At 42.8% G+C, this 21651-nt stretch overlaps 1 protein-coding gene across 1 annotated transcript; it reads right to left on the reverse strand.

Moving 5' to 3' along the window:
- Positions 1 to 1071: 1071 nt before the first annotated feature.
- Positions 1072 to 21507, reverse strand: LOC8034395 (NADH dehydrogenase [ubiquinone] 1 beta subcomplex subunit 8, mitochondrial). The gene is made up of 5 exons (XM_029981685.4): positions 21382 to 21507; positions 17147 to 17370; positions 15763 to 15827; positions 5453 to 5555; positions 1072 to 1204 (listed from the first exon to the last, which is right to left on the reverse strand). The coding sequence occupies exons 1-5, from the start codon at positions 21464 to 21466 to the stop codon at positions 1142 to 1144; spliced, it is 540 nt and encodes a 179-aa protein (XP_029837545.2). The 5' UTR covers positions 21467 to 21507; the 3' UTR covers positions 1072 to 1141.
- Positions 21508 to 21651: the final 144 nt, after the last annotated feature.

A 21651-nucleotide genomic window follows, 5' to 3' on the forward strand; every position in this document is an offset into this window, starting at 1 on the left:
CAGAACTGTTGAATTTGGGATGCTCGCATGAATAAGTTTTCACCTCTGCCGCGTCTCAACAGACTCGTAAGCGTCTGGAGCGCGCTGGCGAAGCATCTCTGCCCCAACTCGACGGCGCTCAAGTTTCGGGCACGTTTCCTGTGCTCTTGCAAGGAGACATTTGTACTTTCGCTTTTTGCAAGAAGACATTTGTACTTTCGCTTTTTGCAAATTGTGCCGCCGGCGTCGTGCATCTTCTGCTAGGATCAGCGCAGCATGGCCTCCAAGATGCCGAAGCAAGCGCGCTTCGGAACCATGCGGGGGACGCCTGCGCCACCTTTTCCACTGCTTGGTGGCAGGTAGCTCGATGGGTCATTGCACGTTGTTTCTTGTTTCCATACTTTCTAAACTGCAATTGTTTCTTTTGTCATCTAAAATACTGAACGAAAACTACTTTCATAAATAATTGAAATGGTTTGCGCCACTTATATTTTGTATTTCTAATTAAAAAGAAAAAGCTTTTAGCAGTTCGGACTAGTCACAAGGAGAAGGTTTCCGCATCGTTAGGTTAAAAATGACGCACCAATATTTATTTACTCCCTCCGTGCCCGCTGGGTTGCCCAAACCGCAAGAGATGTGGAAACCGCAAAAAAGGTAGACAAATAAGATTGCGGGGCCCCTTTAAAGAAAAGCAACATGGAAGTTTTATACCGTTAAATTTGGCGGTATAGGACATTGTGACCATGCTGCGCGACGCTATATCATCCTATGTGCAAGATACATATACACGTTAGCGACGACCAAAACGAGCCGAGATAATTTTTCTCTCAAAAGCTTGCGCGGAAAATATGTGGAATATGGACAATGTTTTGTTGGAACTATTAAGCTTATGCTGACACAGCCCTAGCAGCTTGCATACATTGAATGGCTTAAATGGGAAACTTATGGAAGGGTGCCTCCAGTTTAAACATTGCCAAAGTTCACCGTCATCAAAGTGTCATTTCAGGAACTCTCGACAAAAACTTCATGGAATAACTTGTTTCACACCTCCATTGTCTCTCTTCTTCCAAACTAAGACACTGACCATTTTAGAATTTTGCATTGGTGTTCTATATTTATTCACAAGTTCTAGATTAGACAAGTCAACCTCCCTGATGGCACCTCAATCTTCCGGCTCAAAGGTGTAGTGTACGACACTTCCGCCCATTGGCAATTCCCATCGGGGCTGAAAATATAAAAAGGATGGCTGTTTAGAGGAAACATCAACCACATTTACATTTCCCAAATGCAAAAAAAGTAAACTGCAATCAAGTAGAACCGATCACTGAGAATATGAACTTAGTGAAGCAAGGTACGCTTGTAATAATGGTACCAGCATCTGAGGTATGCTATAATGAACAATTTTCATTAAAAGTTTTCGTTAAACTCCAATTTCAGAAAGGATACTGCAATTCACAAATGACATAGGGAGGATATAGATTTAGCGAGACAAAGTACACTTGTAATGCTGGCATATGGGGATCTCAAATTCCAAAATAATGGTAGTATGCAATCAGGCTATACTTCCTTTTACCTCAAGTTCGAATACAGCCGATGCTACAAGCTTATGGTACCCATCGAACGGCATCAAAAGCGCAAATCACTTGCTCTTCCCTGCACACAATTGGTTCAGCAATGGTAGTACACATACAGAAACATGACGGAACACCATGTTGGTGCACTTTTGATCTTGTTTGATTGGTCCCATCAGCTTGCTGTGTTGGCTGTATCTAGACTAGGTTAAATGATGTATAGACCAGTGTCTGCTCTGGTGCCGCCATGCTCTGGTGCCGCCATGGGTGCCGCCATGTTTGTTTATGCCAATGGCATGACACAGCAGGGGGCTGTGCTTTTTGTAACACTTTTTTTTTTTTTTTAAACCTTTGCACGTATCACAGGGCAGGAACGTCAAAAATGCATAGCCACGAAGCTTGAAGAATAACACCGATGCCAAGAGTGCTGTGAGAAGCAAAAATCTTGTTTTATGCACAGCACCTCTCTTCACAGGAGCCTGCATTTGAGATTATTAGTATTTCCCATGTTTATCGCTGGGGGCTAGGATTTTGGACACTGGTCTATGGATGTAATAGACTGATCTCACTAAGCTTTCGGCGCATGCGTGAGGCAGCCATAAGTTTAGTTCGGAGGAGGCAGGCAGGAGTGCACGAGAAGGCTCGTGTCATTCCGTGCTCGCACGAGCAGAGCTCCAGCGAAGTTGTTGCCCGTGCATAAAGACTAAAGTTCCCTCGATGCATTGTGACAGCGGCGGCATAGTCAAACTCGCTGGTGAGATCGGTCTATTGATCCTCGGACCTCTGTTACTCTGGGTGGCTGAACCTACAAAGGGGCGTACCATACTGATTTACTTTTTATTTTTCCCATAATCTGACGGAGGCTTAATGCGGAGATGATGCCTGTGTAGCCAAGATTTTGACTGCACATCAAAAAGATCCCTAGATGGTCCAAATTAATACTCGGTACTCCGCCCACGCAAACCTATATCACGCATTCTTTTTTTTTTTTTTTTTCTTGCTTCAGATATTGGTAATTTAGAGGTCGGTAGATGTGTCTACGACATTCTCTATATATTCCCCCGAAGCTGAAGGCACTCGCGCCGCCAGCATGGCAGCCTTTTCATGCCCTGTTGGAACCACTTTTTGGTAGTGCATCACAACCCCACCTGGATAACTGCTTCCAGCTCGTCAATTACTGCGAAGCGGCATCCCACAAGGTGTTTTTTTTTTTTTCGTGTCCCTGAATGGGTGATTATCAGTGGGTTGGTCAGGTCGGGCTGTACTCATTCATGACATGACTTCCAACGGATTGTACATAGGACGGAGGCCCACTTCAAAACTGCTGCGGAGCTCCCATGCTTGCTGCGGTTCCTCATAGGTAGTTTAAAGCATAGAGTTATTATAAGAAACGCTAGAAGCTCAGCTGGCGCTAGTGTCTACGGGACTTCAGGTTGCAAATTGAAGCAGACAGCATGCAGTCTACTTTTCCAGTCTTCCTGTGTATTCCTATGGGAAAACTCGCGTGAATTTTGTCTCGTTGCTGGAAAATAACATGAATAACTTTTATTTCGGTTGTACCGGATAGTGCGTACCTTTATTAATATGTGAAACTGTAAGTGCTTTAGTTACAGCATTTTTCCTTTACCACTGAACGATGTTAAACTTCGCTATATTTCAGGCCCAAACCTCTGTTCTATGGCAGGTATGTAGAAACGAGCGACGATTCTAATGAAAATAACGATCGAAAGGAATCTAGACTGTGTTCAAAGTTCGCCAGCGTTCAGTTGGTGCTTATATATTGCTAATACGCCTGTCCTCTCACTATATGAGAATGACCCCGTTGTGCATCTTAACGAGTGGTTAAAAAAAACATTTGAAACGTAAAGAATAAAGCATGTGGGCTACGAAAGGTATGTTTTCTTATTATTTCCTACGTAGGGCAGTTTTTATCGCGCACCTGTCCTCTGGCTTCCCCCTATTTGCAAAGATTTGGAGCGTGCGGGTGATGATTTGAACACAGAACAAGCATATTCGCATATATTCATGAGCAGAAAGAATAAAGCAGTACTTATTTATTGCAAATCGGACTATATTACGTGACTTTCAATTTATTTTGATCGTCTGCAAGCACAAGGAGTTGCTTATCCAGTGTTACTGCGTAGTTCTTGCAGTCTCTCTTGGTTTTCCACATGTCCTTCGTTCGTTTGGCACGTATACCCCCATGCTGGAAAGCGCCGGCGCCGTGTTCGCGCTAACAGTGTCCGACAGTGCACATAAATACATGTACGAAGCGGTTTTAGCACCGTTTTTCATGCCACGATTTTAAAATAAAAACGCCGTAACTGACCAATTATTTCATCTGCGTGACTGGGAAATGTTCTAATGTGCCTAGTGGGTATGAATTATACGCGATATTTGCTCTTATGATCGAGCGCAGAGAGGAATTGCACTCGCTTTTTTCCGTAGAAATGCATTACCGGAAGTCAATTTCGAACTGTTTGCTGTCTGCTTCAATTTGCAAAAGCACACTAGCGCCAGTTGAACCTCTAGCGTATATTATAATAACTCAATGGTTTAAAGACTACAGTTTTCGTTTCTGTGCTCCTCTTTCTATTTCAGTGGGACGGCGATTTTTAAGCCGTGCATGAAACCTACCGCGAGTCGTCGTCATGGATAAGACTCCGGCATCATATTTCAGTTCCGACGACCCACCTGTGCTTCACCACATCGAGACATTAGTTTTTCGGTAGCTCAAAATCCTTTTGAGCTAGAATTGGGTTTTGCGGAGCTTTTCGTTGTCAAAATGGGGAACCTTTCGTATATTTTTAATTTTCTTAGGCATTTTTTTTTTTTTCTTTCGCGAGATAGCCATACATACCCAATTCGGACCATTTATTTTAGAAAAAAATTGCGTCTGATGACTTAAATTTTGTGTTTGAATATAAATCCGTGCTTTGGCGTTTGCATCGTTCGAAAAGCCACTTATTTAGCTTCATTGTCATGTATCGCATCATATTGTAAACCTAATGCAGTTTCGTGAGAAAAAAAATTAACGAAAAGTCGCGCAAGACATTTGTTTTTTTCCATAGTCGCCGAAAAGAGTTTAGTGCATTCAGTTCCAGAGGGAATATATTGAGAACGTGTCTACCAACTTCTAAGCGGCCGGCATCCGCAGAAAATAGAGGTGTAAAGGCAGATGCACACATTTGTGTTTGACTCCTGATCTCCTGCAAAAACTGGCGCCACCTATCCGGTAGGGCGGGAACGCTTCAGACCTGCATATACGTCTTTACAATTTTTCACGCGCACATCTTTCGCCGTGGCCTCAAAATCATTCCGGCAATGTCAACGCTTTATGCAACTGTTTCTCATAAATGATGCATAGACATCACCTCGCGAACACTGCAAATCCCTCGGACTATTCCCGTATTCGCCTCGAAAACCGTAGGAAAAACAAGACCGCCTCCTCGCAGAACGTTGCCAATTCACTCCTTCGTGTGCCGAATTAAGATGTCGGCAGGTACATCTTGCATTCGCTTTACATTGTTTTATTGAGACATACAATGCCAAAAGCGTAGTCTCTTTCTTCGGCAATCGAATCTCGTAAGAGCTACTTTGTGCGGCACACAAATTGCACGCAAAACTTCCTTTTCTTTCTCGACGCGGCGTGTATAGTATAGTTGGATACGAGTTCGGGGTGGTTTCAGGTCTACCCGACGGACGGCGCCAGTGTGCCGGCTGCGACGAGAAATCACAACGCACTCCACATAGACAAACACACATCTGAACAGGCGTTCTAATCAGTATGGTCTGCCCCAAGTGCAAATGCCCTCGTGCTTTCTCGCAGAGATAGATATGTGTGCTTCCCGCTCGTGCAAATCTCTGAGCGGCACTCCCAAGTGCACGCCGGCGCCACTCACCACTGGAGGGTTCATGCCACACTGGAGTTTCTCGTGGTCAAAGACCTTCACGGCCACAAAGTAGCCAATGACCACGCCCAGGAAGGAGACAAGCTGCTTCCAGCTGCAAAGGGGATTGAATCAAATGCCGGGGATTGAATGAAATGTTGGTGATTGAATCAAGTGTATAACGGTGTAATGCCATCTGCATCGGGGTTCGATTCTGAGGCTATGTCCGACGTTATTTCAGAGGACGGTGAGTTTTCCTTACTACAGGGCTTAGTTCCGAGTGCTGCGCCCGGAACAGACGGTGTTTCGAATCATGTCTTAAAGATTTGTGCCCGTGCATTGACACCCTTTCTGGTTATGCTGTTTCATAAATCATTATAAAACAATTAACTCCCTGCGAATGGAAGACTGCCAATGTTGTTCCAATACACAGATCAGGTTCTAAAAACTGTGCCATGAACTATATAGGACTGTCTCACTCATGAGTGTGTGCTGTAAAACCTTGGAATATATTGTTTATTTTAACATGAAACATCTAGAAGCTTACCAACATGGCTTTAGATCGGGCTTCTCCTGTGTTACCCAGTTGAGTGAGGTCACCCACGACATTAGGGACTTTTAGAATAACGTACGCAATTTTAGCGCACGCAAACGCTAAATTTAGCTCTTGTATTAGCGCACGCGACGCAAGAGAGTTTTAGAAAAGCGTTTCTCCGTCGCGACGCAAAAGCCCAAGCATCTCGCACTTGCGACGCCACCAAGATACAGTAACAATTTTTATTTCACAGACGAAATGCTGCAAGTTTAGAAAAAAAAAGTTTTTTGGTCCAGAGTAGCATTTTAGATTTGTTTAAACATGAGAATGCGACACGAGCGGTTCCCCGGTCGTGTCCGCTTGCCTCGCCTCGGCAAGAGAGGTCTTGTGTACAGGCCATCGCACCTTCGCCGAGAAATGTTCGCGCGTCGCAAGCATCACGTTGCCAACAAGCTTGTTGCAAGTTGCCGGTGATCGTTGCCAAACCGAGTACAATGTCGCCCCGTATTGAAAATTGCAGTCGCGAGGATGCCGCCGACGTCCACTCCCGACGCCGCCAAAGTGGCCGCCAACATAATCCTGGAAGCCGCCATTTTTTTTAACTCTGCTCCTCTTGGCTTTAACCAACTTGTCATCACGAATCCTCCTTGGAGAAGCGCAAAGACTCCTTGCGTACGCACGCTATTTCCGAGAAATAGCGCACGCTAAAATTGTGCACGCAAAGCGCAAAATCTGATTTGCATTTGAAGCATGCGCAGTGGCGACGACGCTATTCTTTGCGCACGCAAAGCTTGAGCGTGCGCTATTCTAAAACTCCCCGTTTTGGCTTCATGTGATAAGGTTTTCAGGATGATTCGTTATTTTTAGATTTTCAGAAGGCTGTTGATGCCATTCCACATTCCCTTTTTGTGCATAAATTGTTGTTTCTGGGATTACCTGCAAATGTTCTTGGATGGCTGGAAAACTACTTGTCCGGTAGAAAACAGTGTCAATGTTAAGGGTGTGACGTCATCTTACGTCGAAGTAACCTTAGGAGTCCCTCAAGGTCCGGTCTTGGGGCGTTTGCTCTTTCTCATTTATATTAACGATATCTCAGACGGAATATCATCTAATATGAAGCTTTATGCAGATGATTGTGTCATTTGCCATACTGCTCAAAATGCATCAGATGTCGTAGCCCTCCGGCATGACTTAAATCTTGTCTTAGCATGGTGTGACAGGTGGAAAATGAGTTTAAATGAAACAAAAAGTGTTGTTTAATTCAATTTACCAGAAAAAGTAAGCCTCTCCTATCAAACTATCATCTGGGCAGCCACTTGTTTGATCACGTTGACAATTTCTAGTATTAAGGTATATACTTCTCACCCAGGGATGGGCAAAATACATGCAAATATGTATCGAAATACAAATACAAAATACTTCGTCAAAAATGTATTTAATTACAAATCTAGTTACATTTCGAAAAAAGCATTTAATTACAAAATACAAATACAACCAAATGTATTTGGTTCTCCCTTAAATACTTTTCCAAATACATTCCTCAAAATTTGCGTCAGCGACTTCAGGGCACCTGCAACGGGTTTCTGGGTATCTCATTTTCATTTTGAATCGCACATTTGGGAGTGAGCGTGCGAGGCTTTAGTAACGTAATAGAAATATAATCACAAGAAAATGTACCCAGCTTAAACGCAATAGGTGAAAAAAGTACAGAGCTTCAAGCAGCTTTTTTTGTCGATTACATTTTGATATAGGCCCACAAAGAACCGAGACGACCAAGACGCGCAGCACTAGCTAGAGAATTTTTTATTGTTGCAACTCGCACCAGTTACGAAAATCTGGATGACCCGCGCATTTAGAATGTCCAAGGCAAAAGCAAATACCATTGACTAACAATACTGGAAACTCGAGCCAAAATACATGGGGTTGTCGGGAGACACAGAAGTGCTGCCATCTCTCGGTGTGGGATGGTAAACTATGCGCTCGAAATTAAAAGGAAAACCGTCATTCAGTACACTATTTCTTCTCTTCACACTATCAGGAATTGTGAATATATGGCAAATCGGTGTGCCGATTTCAGTTGGGCAAGAGCTGATACATGATATTTCTTATAATGAGGTGCGCTTCATATTAGTACTAAGTATTTAGATTATATAGACCTATGTATTACACCTGGTACAAATGACCTACTGGCAATTAGTGACTTTCTAGTAAATTGAAAGTTTATGGACCACTCTAAAGGCTATGGCTGTTACTAGCTGTAATGACTGGCTCTTTGCAGTTAGAAATAAAGCACAGCAATTCAGATATGTAATTGCTCCACGGTTCATTATTTTAAATTGCATGAGAGTCACTTCCAATGAGTCTGGAAATGCTACACGACGTAGTAATTACAGCCAGTAAATGCTACACTGGCTGTTTAACGAAGAGTCAGTATTTATAAGGAAGTAGAAATAGTGTCCGGTTCAGTTTTACCTGTCGTTTTGGGGGCCTGGTTAGCCTCTAATGACTGCAATTACTATTGGATTATATTTCTGAGTTATTTGAACGAGTATAAACTAGATTGCCTTCCAAGGGCTATTAATGGCTCTGGGCCAATATCCTAAGCTATTTCGGGGCATATAGATCAAGCAGCTGTTTATTAGGTAGTTCCATTTGTGATAGACTTTAATGACGATTAGTGACCATTTCGTGATATTTGTAATGCTATGTCTCAGATTGGATTTGAATGACTATTATTTGATATTTGATTTTATTTCCTAATTTTTGGCGGATTTCCGTTCCAAATGACTTTTAATGACAATCAATGACTATTTGTAACTATTTTGAGTTATTTGATTGTACGTGGCCTGAGATGGCTTTCAATGGCTAATTTTGGCTTTTTGATCAAAATTTGACATGATAGATATGTAGTTCAAATGACTTCTAGTTACTTTTAATGACTTTTGGCCACTATTTTGAGTTATTTGATTGTGTGCAGACTGAGCTGGCTTCATATGGCTATTATTGGCTATGTGATCATGTTTATAAATTATATGGCAGATTTGGGGTCCAAATTACTTCCGTGACTATCAATCACTATAGATCATTTTTTCAACTTATTTGTTGTGTGCAGACTGAGTTGGCTTCCAATGGCTACTATTGGCTATACAATCATATTTATAATTATATGGCAGATTTAGGGTCCAAATGACTTCTAGTGATTGTCCATGATTATCAGTCCCTATTTTGAGTTATTTGATTGTGTGAAGACTGATTGGCTTCATACGGCTATTATTGACTATACGATTATATTTATAAATTATATGGCAGATTCGGAGTTCAAATGACTTATACTGACTATTAATGACTATTGGTCACAATTTTGAGTTATTTAATTGTGTGCGGGCTGAGTTGGCTTCTAATGGCTATTATTGGCTATACAATAATTTATATGGCAGATTCGTGGTTCATATAACTTCTAGTGACTATCATTGGCTATTAGTCACTATTTCGACTTACCTGATTGTGTGCAGACTGAGTTGGCCTAATATGGCTATTATTGGCTATATGATTATGTTTATAAATTTATAAGGTGGGCTTGGGGTCCAAATGACTTGTAGTGACTATCCATCACTATGAGTCACTAATTCGACTTATTTGATTTTATGCAGGCTCAGTTGGCTTCCAATGGCTGCTATTGGCTATACAATCATATTTTTTTATTTATATGGCAGATTCGGAGGGTCCAAATGACTTCTAGATACTTTCAATGGCTATTAGTCACTATTTCGACTTACCTAATTGTGTGCAGACTGATTTGGCTTTATATGGCTATTATTGGCTATATTATCATGCTTATAAATTATATGGCGGATTTGGGGTCGAAATGACTTCTAGTGACTATCAATGATGATCAGTCACTATTTCGACTTATTTGATTTTTTGCAGGCTGAGTTGGCTTCCAATGGCTATTATTGGCTATATGCATCTGCTATTGACCTGGTTGGCAAGAATTGCCAAAAAATGGCTATTAGTGCTTATTGGTTGCAATATTCTGCTATTCTATACTTATGAATGAAAATGGCTTCAAGTGGCTATTGTTAGCAATTGCATATCATCTTAACAATATCACCTTAAATCGCTTCAGAATGAACATTGGTGACATTTAGTGACATGGTATTCATGATGTTTTGAATATGAATGGATTCAAGTGTCTACTATTATTGGCTATGGGCAGTTCTTAGCTAAATCGGCTTGAAATGGCTATATATGTCTATCAGCGACTATTATTGGCAATTTATGCAATTGGAGTGTGTATAGATTTGAATAACTTCAACTGGATAGTATTGGCTATAGGCATCTGTTCTTGACTTGGTTGGCTTGGATTGGCTATTATTGGCTATAATCATCAGTTTCTGACTTGGGTGGCTTGAATTGGCTACAAATGGCTTAAAGTGACTAGTATTTATAATTAGCTGCTATTTTTTTGTCCACAAACTGAAATGGCTTCATGTGGCTAGTTTTGGCTATTACCATATACTTTTTACCAGACTGGCTTCAAATGGCTATGAATGGCTATTCGTGGATATAGTTGACAATTCTATGCTATTTCAGTGATTATGAATGAAAATGACTTCAAATGGCTATTATTGGCTATTAGCTTGTATTTTTGTTAGATTGGCTTAAAATGGCTATTATTGGCTATTAGCTTGTATTTTTGTTAGATTGGCTTAAAATGGCTATCAGCAACTATTATTTAGAATTTATGCAATTGGAGTCTATATAGATTCGAATGACTTCAACTGGGTATTATTGGCTATAGGCATCTATTCTTGACTTGATTGGCTTGGATTGGCTATTATTGGCTACGATCATCTGTTCCTAACCTGGACGGCTTGAATTGGCTACAAATGGCTTAAAGTGACTGGTATTTATAATTAGCAGCTATTTCTTTGTCTACAAACTGAAATGGCTTCATGTGGCTAGTTTTGGCTTTTACCATCTAATTTTTACTGGAATGACTTCAAATGGCTATGAATGGCTATTCGTGAATCTCTTTCGAATGGCTATGCATGGCTATTCATGAATATCCATTGAATGGCTATGAATGGCTATTCATGAATATCCACAATTATACTTGCTATAGCCATTGCTACCCTATTAAAGCAAATCTGATTAAAAAGGAATGATAATAGACAACAACAGCTACTAAAAGCAAGTCCAGTTAGTAAACACTAAAATTGCTCATAACTATCAAGACTAGCCACTAATAGCCATTTGTAGCTATTTCAAGCCAATTCGATAAAGAATAAATGCTTATAGTCAATAATAGCCACGTGAAGCCAGTTTCGTCCATAAACAGTGAAATACCACAGAATTGTCAATTATACTTACTAATAGCCATTGCAAGCCATTTGAGGCAAATCTGGCCAGAAATAGATGCTAATAGCCAACAATAGCCAATAAAAGCCGTTCCAGTTAGTAAACATTAAACCTGCTTATAAATGTCAACACTAGTCACTACAAGCCATTTGTAGCAATTTTAAGCCAATCTAGATGCTTATAGCCAGTAATAGCCACTTGTAGCCAGTTTCATTCAAAAACACTGAAATAGCACATACTTGTCAATTATACTCACTAATAGCCATTGCAAGCCATCTGAGGCAAATCTGGCCAGAAATGGATGCTAGTAGCCAACAATAGCCACTAAAAGCCATTCCAGTTAGTAAACATAAAACCTGCTTATAAATATGAACACTAGTCACTACTAGCCATTTGTAGCAATTTTAGGCCAATCTAAATGCTTATAGCCAGTAATAGCCACTTGTAGCCAGTTTTATCCAAAACCACTGAAATAGCACATAATTGTCAATTATACTCACTAATAGCCATTGCAAGCCATTTGGGGCGAATCTGGCCAGAAATAGATGCTAATAGCCAACAATAGCCACTAAAAGCCATCCCAGTTAGTAAACATAAAACCTGCTGATAAATATCAACACTAGTCACTACTACCCATTTGTAGCAATTTTAAGCCAATTTAAATGCATACAGCCAGTAATAGCCAATTGTAGCCAATTTCATCCAAAAATACTGAAATAGCACATAATTGTCAATTATTCTCACTAATAGCCATTGCTAGCCAATTGAAGCCACTCTGGTCAGAAATAGATGATAGAAGCCAACAATAGCCACTTAAAGCCAGTCCAGTTGGTGAACACAAAAATCACTCATAACTATCAACAGTAGTCATTAATAGCCACTTGTAGCCAAATTAAGCCATTGCAATAAAACTAAATGTTTATAGCCAGTAATAGCCACTTGTGGCCATTTCCATCCATAAACACTGAAATAGCCCATTATTGTCAATTATACTTACAAATAGCCATTGCTAGCCATTTGAAGCCAATCTGGTCAGAAATATATCCTAATAGCCAACAATAGCCCCTTAAAGTCAATCCAGTTAGCAAACACTAAAACACCCATAAATATCAACATTAGTCACTAATAGCCATTTGTAGCCATTTCAATCAAATTTATCCAAAATTTGATGCATAAGCCAATAATAGCCGCTCGAAGCCATATTCATTTTTAAGTACTGAAATAGCACGTAATTGTTTAATAATCTCATCAATATCCATCAGGAGCCATTTCAATTCAATCTGGTCAAAAATAATTACAAATAGCCAACATTATCCACTTCAAGCCATTCCATTTCTTAAATAAAAAAAAAATAGCTGAAGCAATAGTTATCTACTAATAGCGGTTTGTAGCCATTTGCAGCCAATCTATTCGAAAATAGGTGCTTATAGCCAATAATAGCATAGCCACTTGAAGCCATTCTCATTCGTAAACACTCAGACAGCAGATAATTGCTATTATACTGACTAACAGCCATTAGTAGCCATTGAGCCAATCTGGTCAGAAATATATTCTAATCGCCAACAATAGCCACCTGAAGTCATTCCAGTTTATAAACAGAAATAGCTCAGTTTTCATTACTCATTAATATATGTAGCCAATATCTATCAAATATATATGAGTAGAGACTGATAGGCAATAATAGCCAGTTGAAACCATGTGCATTCACCAATGCCGAAATGGGTAATTGTCAATTATCTCATCAATAGCTATTGGCAGCCATTTAAGGTCAATCTGGTCAAAGAAGATGCTAATAGCCAACAAAAGCTACTTGAAGCCGTTCATAAGAGTAAGCACACAAGAAAATCACATAATTATCAATTCTAGTCACTTGGAGTCATTTCAAGTCGGTCTCATAAAAAAGTTATGCCTATTGCCAATTTTGGTCACTTGGAGCCAAGGGCATCTAATAAGACATGTTTCGGTAGGAATAAAACAAATAAATCAACAAGCTCAGAAAAGGTTAATAATTATTTAGATTGTACAAAATCGGGCTATACAAATCCGGACTGGTCTATACAACACACTGTATTTTGACATCAAAATACCAAGAGGTCCAATATCACGAGCTTATGCTGCCTATGCTCCGTCAAAAAATGGGAATATTTCATAGACTATCAATTTCTCTAATGAGTCAGCCCCACTTGATTCATTTCCGGGGAAAGTGGCGAGTTGTCCACTCCACACCGCCAGGATCGCTTTCTACTTCCGTCTCCCATTTTAGCCCGGAGTTTCCTGTATTATTCTCAACGGTATTTGGCAAAAGTATGGATGGAAATCCGGCTGGAAAGGATCACAAGTTGCTAAAGTTGAGGCTTGGGCGAGTTGGTACATACTTCGGAATTAAAAACAGCGCGGAAAGACGAGGACCAGACAAAGAAGTGACACGGACGTAGCGCTACGTCCGTGTCACTTCTTTGTCTGGTCTTCGTCTTTCCGCGCTGTTTTTAATTCCGAAATCACAAGTTGTCACATTCACTTAATAAGCCAGTCTGCCTGTGAACGTTGATTTCGTCACTATTCTTGCCCTGGACTAGCACCGTAATCACAAAGTCACTAAAGGCTTGTGCTTGATTGAGAGACACTGCATTCGGTTCAGAACAGAGTTTTCTTCCTGCTCTGGACAGTGACAATAAATTTGAGGGATGTATTTTCGCCCACAAAATTGTATTTAATTACAATTGTATTTAAAATACCCACGTTTTAGTATTTAAATACACACGTCAAATACATTACCCAACTTGTAATTAAATAAAAATGAAAAATACACAAAGTATTTCAAATACGTATTTCAAATACTTGTATTTGAAATACTGCCCATCCCTGTTCTCACCTGATCTGACGTGGAACAAGCACATAGATTACGTGACTAATAAAGCAAGCAAGGTACTAACTTTATTAAACGCAACTTCAAAACTGCGCCAGTGTCCCTGAAGAATGTGCTCTATACAACAAACGTGCGACCAATTCTGGAATATGCCTGTACAATATGGGATCCTCATTCTCAATATCTTATTTATAACGTGGAACGAAATCAAAACCGTGCAGCTCGTCTTGTAACAAGTAGCTATGATTTTCGTTCGAGCATCTCAAACGTAAATACTTAAAAAGATAACTTGGTCGGAGTCTTCTTTGCCAATGTACAAAATGTTTACGGTTAAAGCTCTTTCACACTATTCATAATGATGAAACCGGACGGATGTTTTCGCCCACTCTTTTATCCCCGTTGCTATCAATGAGGGGAATAGCCTGGACAGCGCTATTGTCAGTTCTCCACAAAACATGTTCTTCCGAGTTTTACAAGACTTTTGTTGGCAATAGGTGTCTGTTATTTCACGTCTGTTTTGTATCGTGTTTTTTGTTCATGTAACCCCCCTACAATAATGCCCCCTGGGCAATGCAGGTACCCGCATAAATAAATAAATAGAATAAATTAACACCAAAAGCACCCACCCTGCGTTCGTGTTCAAGGACGGGGTCAAACGTTGCCCGATTATTGTGCCAAGTGGACAAAAAAAAAAAAGAAAAAAAAAATAGCCGATTAAAGGCAGTTTTTTGTGAATTCGGGTTCTGCACGTGTAACAGTGCCACGAACAATGCAAAACTCGACGACGTGGTCGCAGGGGTAACCTCTCGCTGCAATAGTTGAGTGCGGCTCGTGGATTGGACACGACCACTGTACTTGAGCCCTCGGAAGAGGGCTCATGCCAAACTATGCCTCGGCGAGCGTTCGGGTACCGGCAACTTTGACGCCCTACGGATGGTGGGGCGGAGGCACCGAGACAGCGGAAGGGACGGGAATGTCTTCTCCGGGATTTCCCGCGCGCCTGCTCGCCCAAGCTGGTCAGTGTGCTATAATTAATCTATCTGGCCACAAATACGAAGCGGTCGGAGCAGGGGAAAATCACGGGTTACGGAGACATCGACGTGACGACCAAAACCGTGCGGTAAAACCACCAAGGCTGGTAGTCCCAGCCCCCGCCTGCGCCACCATCTCCGCTCTTCTGGTCCTTCGCTCGTCCGCGAGAGAGCGAGCGGCAGGCTGGAGTTGCTAATAGTGACTCGTCTCGGATCACTGCAACGACGAAGTAGCCCAACTCTAACGTCTGCAGCTCGGCACGCGATCTGTGCTTGGCCGACCCCAGCACGTGGCCACGACGGACATTTGTGGCATGGGATCGGCGCCAGATTAGGGGGTCGCTTCTTCTGGCTGCAACTTTACGGGGTGAACGCAGTTTGTTTTTTCGCGATCTTTTTTTCTGCGACTGCCACTGCCTATAGAGAACACTGATGCATGTTTGGTAGGTTGTGAACGTTGAGGGTCAATTCTGCTCAAACAATTTGTCATTGCCTTCGTCGACAATTTGAGAGAGCGCCGCAGACTTACAATGGGACTTTCATCCTCGATGTGTCCATTCGCTCGAGAGTCATGGCTTCGGCGTACAGGTGCATCTAGAAAGATTGCAGAGTTGCCACATTCCAAGCATCAGAAACGAGCCAGAACCTTTATACAAAAACATACCAAAAATAAAGATAAAAAGTTCACCATTTAAATAGATCATTAGGAACTAGTTTGTGCCCTGAATAGCATTTTACGAACCCCTCCAGGAGCCAACAGAGACTAACTTCTATGTTCAGTTCTGACATAGCTGGGTTGGGAAAAATTAGCAAACCACCTTATTTGCCGGCTGGAACGCGCTACAATTCAAGGGGTTTGTACCACTAGTTCGGTTCATTTACAGGCTATAGTTATTTTTCTTGCTTTTTATTCTTTGTCACCTAACCCAACCAGGTGTGTTTTCGATTTAAACCGATAAAAACTAATAAACGCGTGTTGCATTCATTTTTTAGGATTGGGTTTTAGTTGAAAAGGTTAATATTTTAAAGTGGGTACTCTGGCATTTTCTTCATAGTCCCTGATTTGCCTGAAAATTTGCTAAACTAACATCATTGAAATAATAACCCATATATTGGGCCAAAATAATTTTTTTTTTTTCACAAAGTTATTGAATTTTTTATTTTGGTCCCCGTGTTTTTCTGTGAAAGTCTCTACTGGCAACAATGAAAAAGTGACGTCGGGGAAAGGCACGGGTTCACTCTTCGGACTGTAGACTTTGTTCCCAACTGACTACTAGCAATTTAGTGGTGTCAAATGAATGCCATGGACGCTGGCTCCAGCACCCACGCAGCAGCACGGAACAGATGCTCGGCATAGCCCATTTTTAGACTGCCCGCTCGACCTGCAAGCCTGCCTTCCCCCGACGTCACGTCACTGAAAAGAGTGGGTATATTTGAATGTTGGTTTTGGCATAATTTGCCTCTCGCTGATTTCACAATAACTATTCTGAATTTTGAGATACAAAATAGCATTCCGGAAAGAGTAAATGTTGGTGATCCTGAAAATACAGTTAGTTGGGATACCTAAAAAATATTGCCGAAGTGACCATTTTCAACAAGCTCAAAACCTCACAATTATGACGGGCACTTTCGACCCCAAGAACGACATACCTCACTTCTGTTCCAGCAAATGCCATTTATCAACCACAAACACATTTTGTTAAAAGAAAAGGGGCTCGGACTGAGCTCACGTTAAAAATAACAACCTTGCCGGGTTCGGACCAAAATGCTCGTTGGTCGAGCCAGGTTCGGGTTGACGTTCACGAATCATAGTCTGGGTTGGGCCTTAAAATTCCAGCCTGATCTGATCTCTAGTTACGGGCACCACACCTTAACAGGGGGAGGACCGAGGCCAAGGAAAGCGGCGCCCTCACCGGTTCCCCGTAGTTCCTCCGGAGGTAGGGGAAGTCGTAGCTCTCTTCGGGGTCCCTCTCTGTGGCGCCGATGTCGGGCAGGTTGGGGTAGTCCCCCCGGGAGCTGTCGTGGTTGTCCGGGAATGGCTCGTAGTCCTCTGGGAGCAGGCCATACTTCTTGGCGGCGGCCGCCTTCTCCTCCGGGGTCTGCGGGTACGGGCCGGGCTTCCAGTCCTTGTTCCAGTCTGGAACCAGACAGAGGTCCATTCCCAGAAAATATTTTTACGGTGGCAGTCACCATTGGGTTTCACGGCGGATTCCCTGTGTGTTCCGTGTGGAGTCGCGACGCTCTGCCGAATTTAGTGCATTTGGTGGGGAAACGGAAGCTGGGGAGACTGACTGGTTCTTCTCCGCCTCGCAGCATTGCGTCACTGTGGTGTCCTTGTGATCTTGTGGCGATGCGTGCAGTGCTGCGAGTGTGGATTCCTCCCCTTTCTATTTTGGTGCTGCTGAGGTTCCGCGGAATCGGTCGATAAGAGGGAAAAAAAACCACCGGTGTCTCATCTGCGAAGTTTGACAGGAACTAGCATGTGTAATCGAGCATCGATAGGGTTATTCCATCCGCTAGTGGCACGAGCTTAGGCAAAGCAGTAACAATGTACCAGCGTGCTGTTTACGAACGAGCCAATATTTGCCCATACCAGGTGTCGGCACTGAGCGTGCGCGGACAACAGATTTATGCGATGTGAACCATCTGCGCATGTGCTGAGCCGACGGCAGCGTTACCACAGTAGCGTGACGTTGAAGAGTCGAGTTGGCAAATAGTCCGTGTCACCTTACGGCGAATCGCGGCAGACGCCACGAGCCGTCCCAGTCAATCCAGCACTGTGAACCTATCGCGTGACTATGTGCCTCGTGTGTCACTGCACTTTTTTTGATGGTCACGTGACACGCACAAGGCTTGAAATTGTCCTCAGCGACTTGTAGCGTCTTCTGCAGTCGCCAGTTTGATACTTTAGTCCCGTGTTTAAGGGGATAAAAAAACAAGGCCTGTCGAAATATCGGGCACTGGAGCAAATCAATCGTCTAGGCTAAGTCCTTGTATTGAACTCTTGTTGTCACGTTCCACCCATCGAAAGGCACTGTGAAAGAGCTCAAGTACGCACCTGACCTCGCTACACCACCATCTTTTTCGCACAACAAAGTCCGTCTACTGTGGTTACCGAATGTCAATAGACATACACGCGAATGCAGCGTCCGAAGCCAGCTTCAGCCACGCCATCTTCCAAATGCCAGCTGCTACCAATGCGGCCACACTAGTGTAGGCTCCATGCTAGGCTTTCAAACAGACTTTCCTGTGCACAATCACCCTTCGCTTCGCTCGCGGAATCCTTATTATAATCTCGGGCCCGAGCACGCACCAAACCTTGTCCATACTGCCAAGGGTTCGTAGGCGACCACTTTCCGCCCTCAGTGTTGACCTCCACAACGGCGCATCAGACTTTGGCTAGTATAGTGTTGGCAGATGACATTCCGAAGATGGCGTGTGGGGTTGCTGGCTTTAAACAACATATTTGTGCATACCTCCATAACAGAGATGCTTTGACGCCATAACGACGAGTCAAGGTGCATACTTGGGCTCTTTTGTCGTGTTCTACAATGTGAGGAACGTGAACTGAAAAAGAGTCTGACAAAGGACTTAACACAGACGTGCTTTCTTTCAGCACCTAATATTCTGACGAGCCTTACACAAAAAGTATGTTTTTAGCTCGCAATAGACCGGTCTCACCGGCCAGTTTGACTACGCCACCGCTGCCGCAATCAATCACAGGAACTTTAGTCTTTCTGCACGTGCGTGGATCCTGCTGGAGTTCTACGCGTGTAGAGCACGAGACGGCACAAGTTCTTGCATGCACAGCCATCTGCCCCCTGTGGACTAAAGTTATGCCGGCGTCACGCATGCGCCGAACGCCGAGTGAGATTAGTCCATTTGGACAAATTTTCTTGTACTGCAACACGGGGCTAAACTACTGATGAGCCCTACGGTCCTTCGTATGGCGAAACAGAGTGTAGTCGAAGCGCGAAAAGCAGGACACTACAAAATGCATCGGGTACTCGTGGCATCCTGCTTTTCCAAAGAAAATGAAATTTACATAGTTGATTTATTTTAATCGTCCTAATGTATTTTGTACTATTAATATTGCAACGCGCGTCTCAGAGCAAGCGCGCCTATGGCTGAACGGTTGTCGTGCTTGGCTTCCACACAAAGGGGCAACATTTGGTGCCTAACCGCAAATGCACCTTTTTGTTGTTTCTCCAAATGTTGTGTTCTGGTAAATCCAAAAACCCTGTTGCTTGTTCAAGGTCTGAACGTTCTACGTGCCAAACCTTCTACGCCGATGGTTCCAGAAGCCCACGCGCCGGAGTGAGTTTGGCCCCAGCGACCAATCCTGCTGTTACGCCGCTATCGACGCTAGCCTTCTTATATTTTGTTTTGGGCACCCGTTTGCCCCATTAAAAGTTTCCTTCAGTCATTCATCGCCTCATCAATTGGCATTTGTGACAATTGATGAGGAAATGTGAATTAATATTGGAGAATGCAGTGCATTTTGCATGTCATTAACAGACCTCTTCCCCGAATCGAAGCGCCCCTGGTGACACGGTGGCACGAAAGGAATTCTGGATACCGTCAGCCACTTAGTTTTGATCTCAGTTTCAGATTTTGTCATGATCATTATGTCGTGACGGAATACGCTGCTTGCGTTTTTATTGCTGCGACTTCCTATAGGTGTACTGTAGGCGTTGCCGAGAGATACCGAAAAAAAAACACCTTGGCACTGTTTTCGTGGTTTCCAATGTGCCGGATTTCGGGCAAAGGTAGGCAAATGTAGAATGATGCATTGCAATGTCCTTGCTGGTGCCCCGTCGCGCAAGAGCGCCCGCATGCGCATGAAGAAAAGTTATGCAGGCTTGGAAGTTCACGTGCTTGGCTGCAGGAGTACAGACAGCAGCTATCTAATCGAAACCGAAACCATGTCACTCTGCTCCGTATCCAACTGGTTCCCAGGGTGTGACGCGCACAATGTTGCAAGGAGGGATATTTTAAAGGGGCCAAGAAACAATTTTACAACTTTTTCCTGTTTAGCTTTCCTCAACTCATAAATCGCACATTCTACCAAACAGTTTAACAAGACGGAAAGGGGAGAGTCCCCTCTTGCTCGGACCCTCATTTGTGTACCCTGACACAGCCATTCTCCCCCTAGAAGATTAGCCCGTTGCTCAAAATTCAGACAAAAGTTGCTTTCCCCACCTCCTTCACCCCGAAGCTGAAAGTGCTGTGGAAGCTACATGCTTGCTGGGCCGGCCACACTTCTGCCACGTGATCGCGCTCTCTTGTGCATACCCACGCACAGAGAATAAGGTCAGGTGATAAAAGGAAGATGGCTGATTGGTCCGGCAAGCATGCAGCTTCCACCGCAATGTCAGCTTAGGGGTGAAGGGAATAAGTGAGGTCCGGTGCCATGTGACGCGCTTTGGGGACCGCGGATGTATCACAGTGAAAAGGCAGAGGGCTCTGGAAGGGAAGGAGGTACGAAATAGTCTGCTGTGTTTTCACATTTTCGTACCGAAAGTCAGGCTTTCGACTTTCTACTTTTTTTCTTTTGGCCCACTGAACGATGTACTATTAGGAAAATTCCAATCTAAACTGATTTATCCCAGCCCAAAATTCGTTTCATTGGCCCTTTCAAGTGGCGGCTTACTGGGCTAGGAAGGTTGTGAAACATGGTGTGACAAAAGTTTGAGGGAAAGAATAGCTAAAAAAAATTCAGCGTTTTTTTGTGTTTTTTTCTTTTTGTTTATTAATTACTTTTAGATTTGCTGTTTGATTCCTCTCGTCATTGCAACTTTAGAAATAACACTTGGAATGCGTGTCGGTGGGGTGAAATCCGGTTAGAAATCAAAGTGCGGTCTTTCGATACCCGGTAACATCTGCGGGATTGCAAAGAGCGTCCAAACTCAAAAGGAAAAGCAAAAATTGGAAGTAGAAGTCGCTGCTTGAAGGTCAAGAAGATTGAGATTTTTATTTTTACGTTCGCTACTCATCATACGTAACGATTAGAATTCGACCTTAGGGGATTCGAGGCAAGGCACCACTGAGGCAACTGCGTTATGACCGTACTGCGGCAAAAGCTGAATTAAATGCCGTGCATTTCAATTAAAAGCACACAATTAAAATAACAGAATAGAATACTCACAATGCGCAGTACGGGTGGCTGCAGCTAGTGGAAAATTAAATGTTCTGATCGCAATTTGCCCTGAACGACCCAACAGCGCCGCCATCTTGCTGGTGTCCCAAATGCACCGGTGGATGCACGAATAAGGTTACAAAATTTTGCAAAATCCACATTGAAGCACCCCCTGCACCCCCCTTGTACTGGATGAAAGGACGTTTATTTTCTGTAATTAAAACTGTCATTCATATGAACAGTTAAACGTAAAGTAGTTGGCCAAAATTAAAATTATTT

This window comes from Ixodes scapularis, unplaced genomic scaffold (genome assembly GCF_016920785.2).
Source record: "Ixodes scapularis isolate PalLabHiFi unplaced genomic scaffold, ASM1692078v2 PGA_scaffold4__175_contigs__length_147842914, whole genome shotgun sequence".
NCBI lineage: Eukaryota > Metazoa > Arthropoda > Arachnida > Ixodida > Ixodidae > Ixodes > Ixodes scapularis.

Bases quoted from the DNA above. Each gene is read 5' to 3' on its own strand.
- LOC8034395 (XM_029981685.4), bottom strand. From the start codon at position 21,466: ATGGCGGCGCTGTTGGGTCGTTCAGGGCAAATTGCGATCAGAACATTT. The intron at 15,828-17,146 runs GTGAGGGCGCCG...CAATCTTTCTAG, and splicing joins GGAGGAACTACGGGGAACCG to ATGCACCTGTACGCCGAAGC. The intron at 1,205-5,452 runs GTGAGTGGCGCC...TTATATTTTCAG, and splicing joins GTGGCATGAACCCTCCAGTG to CCCCGATGGGAATTGCCAAT.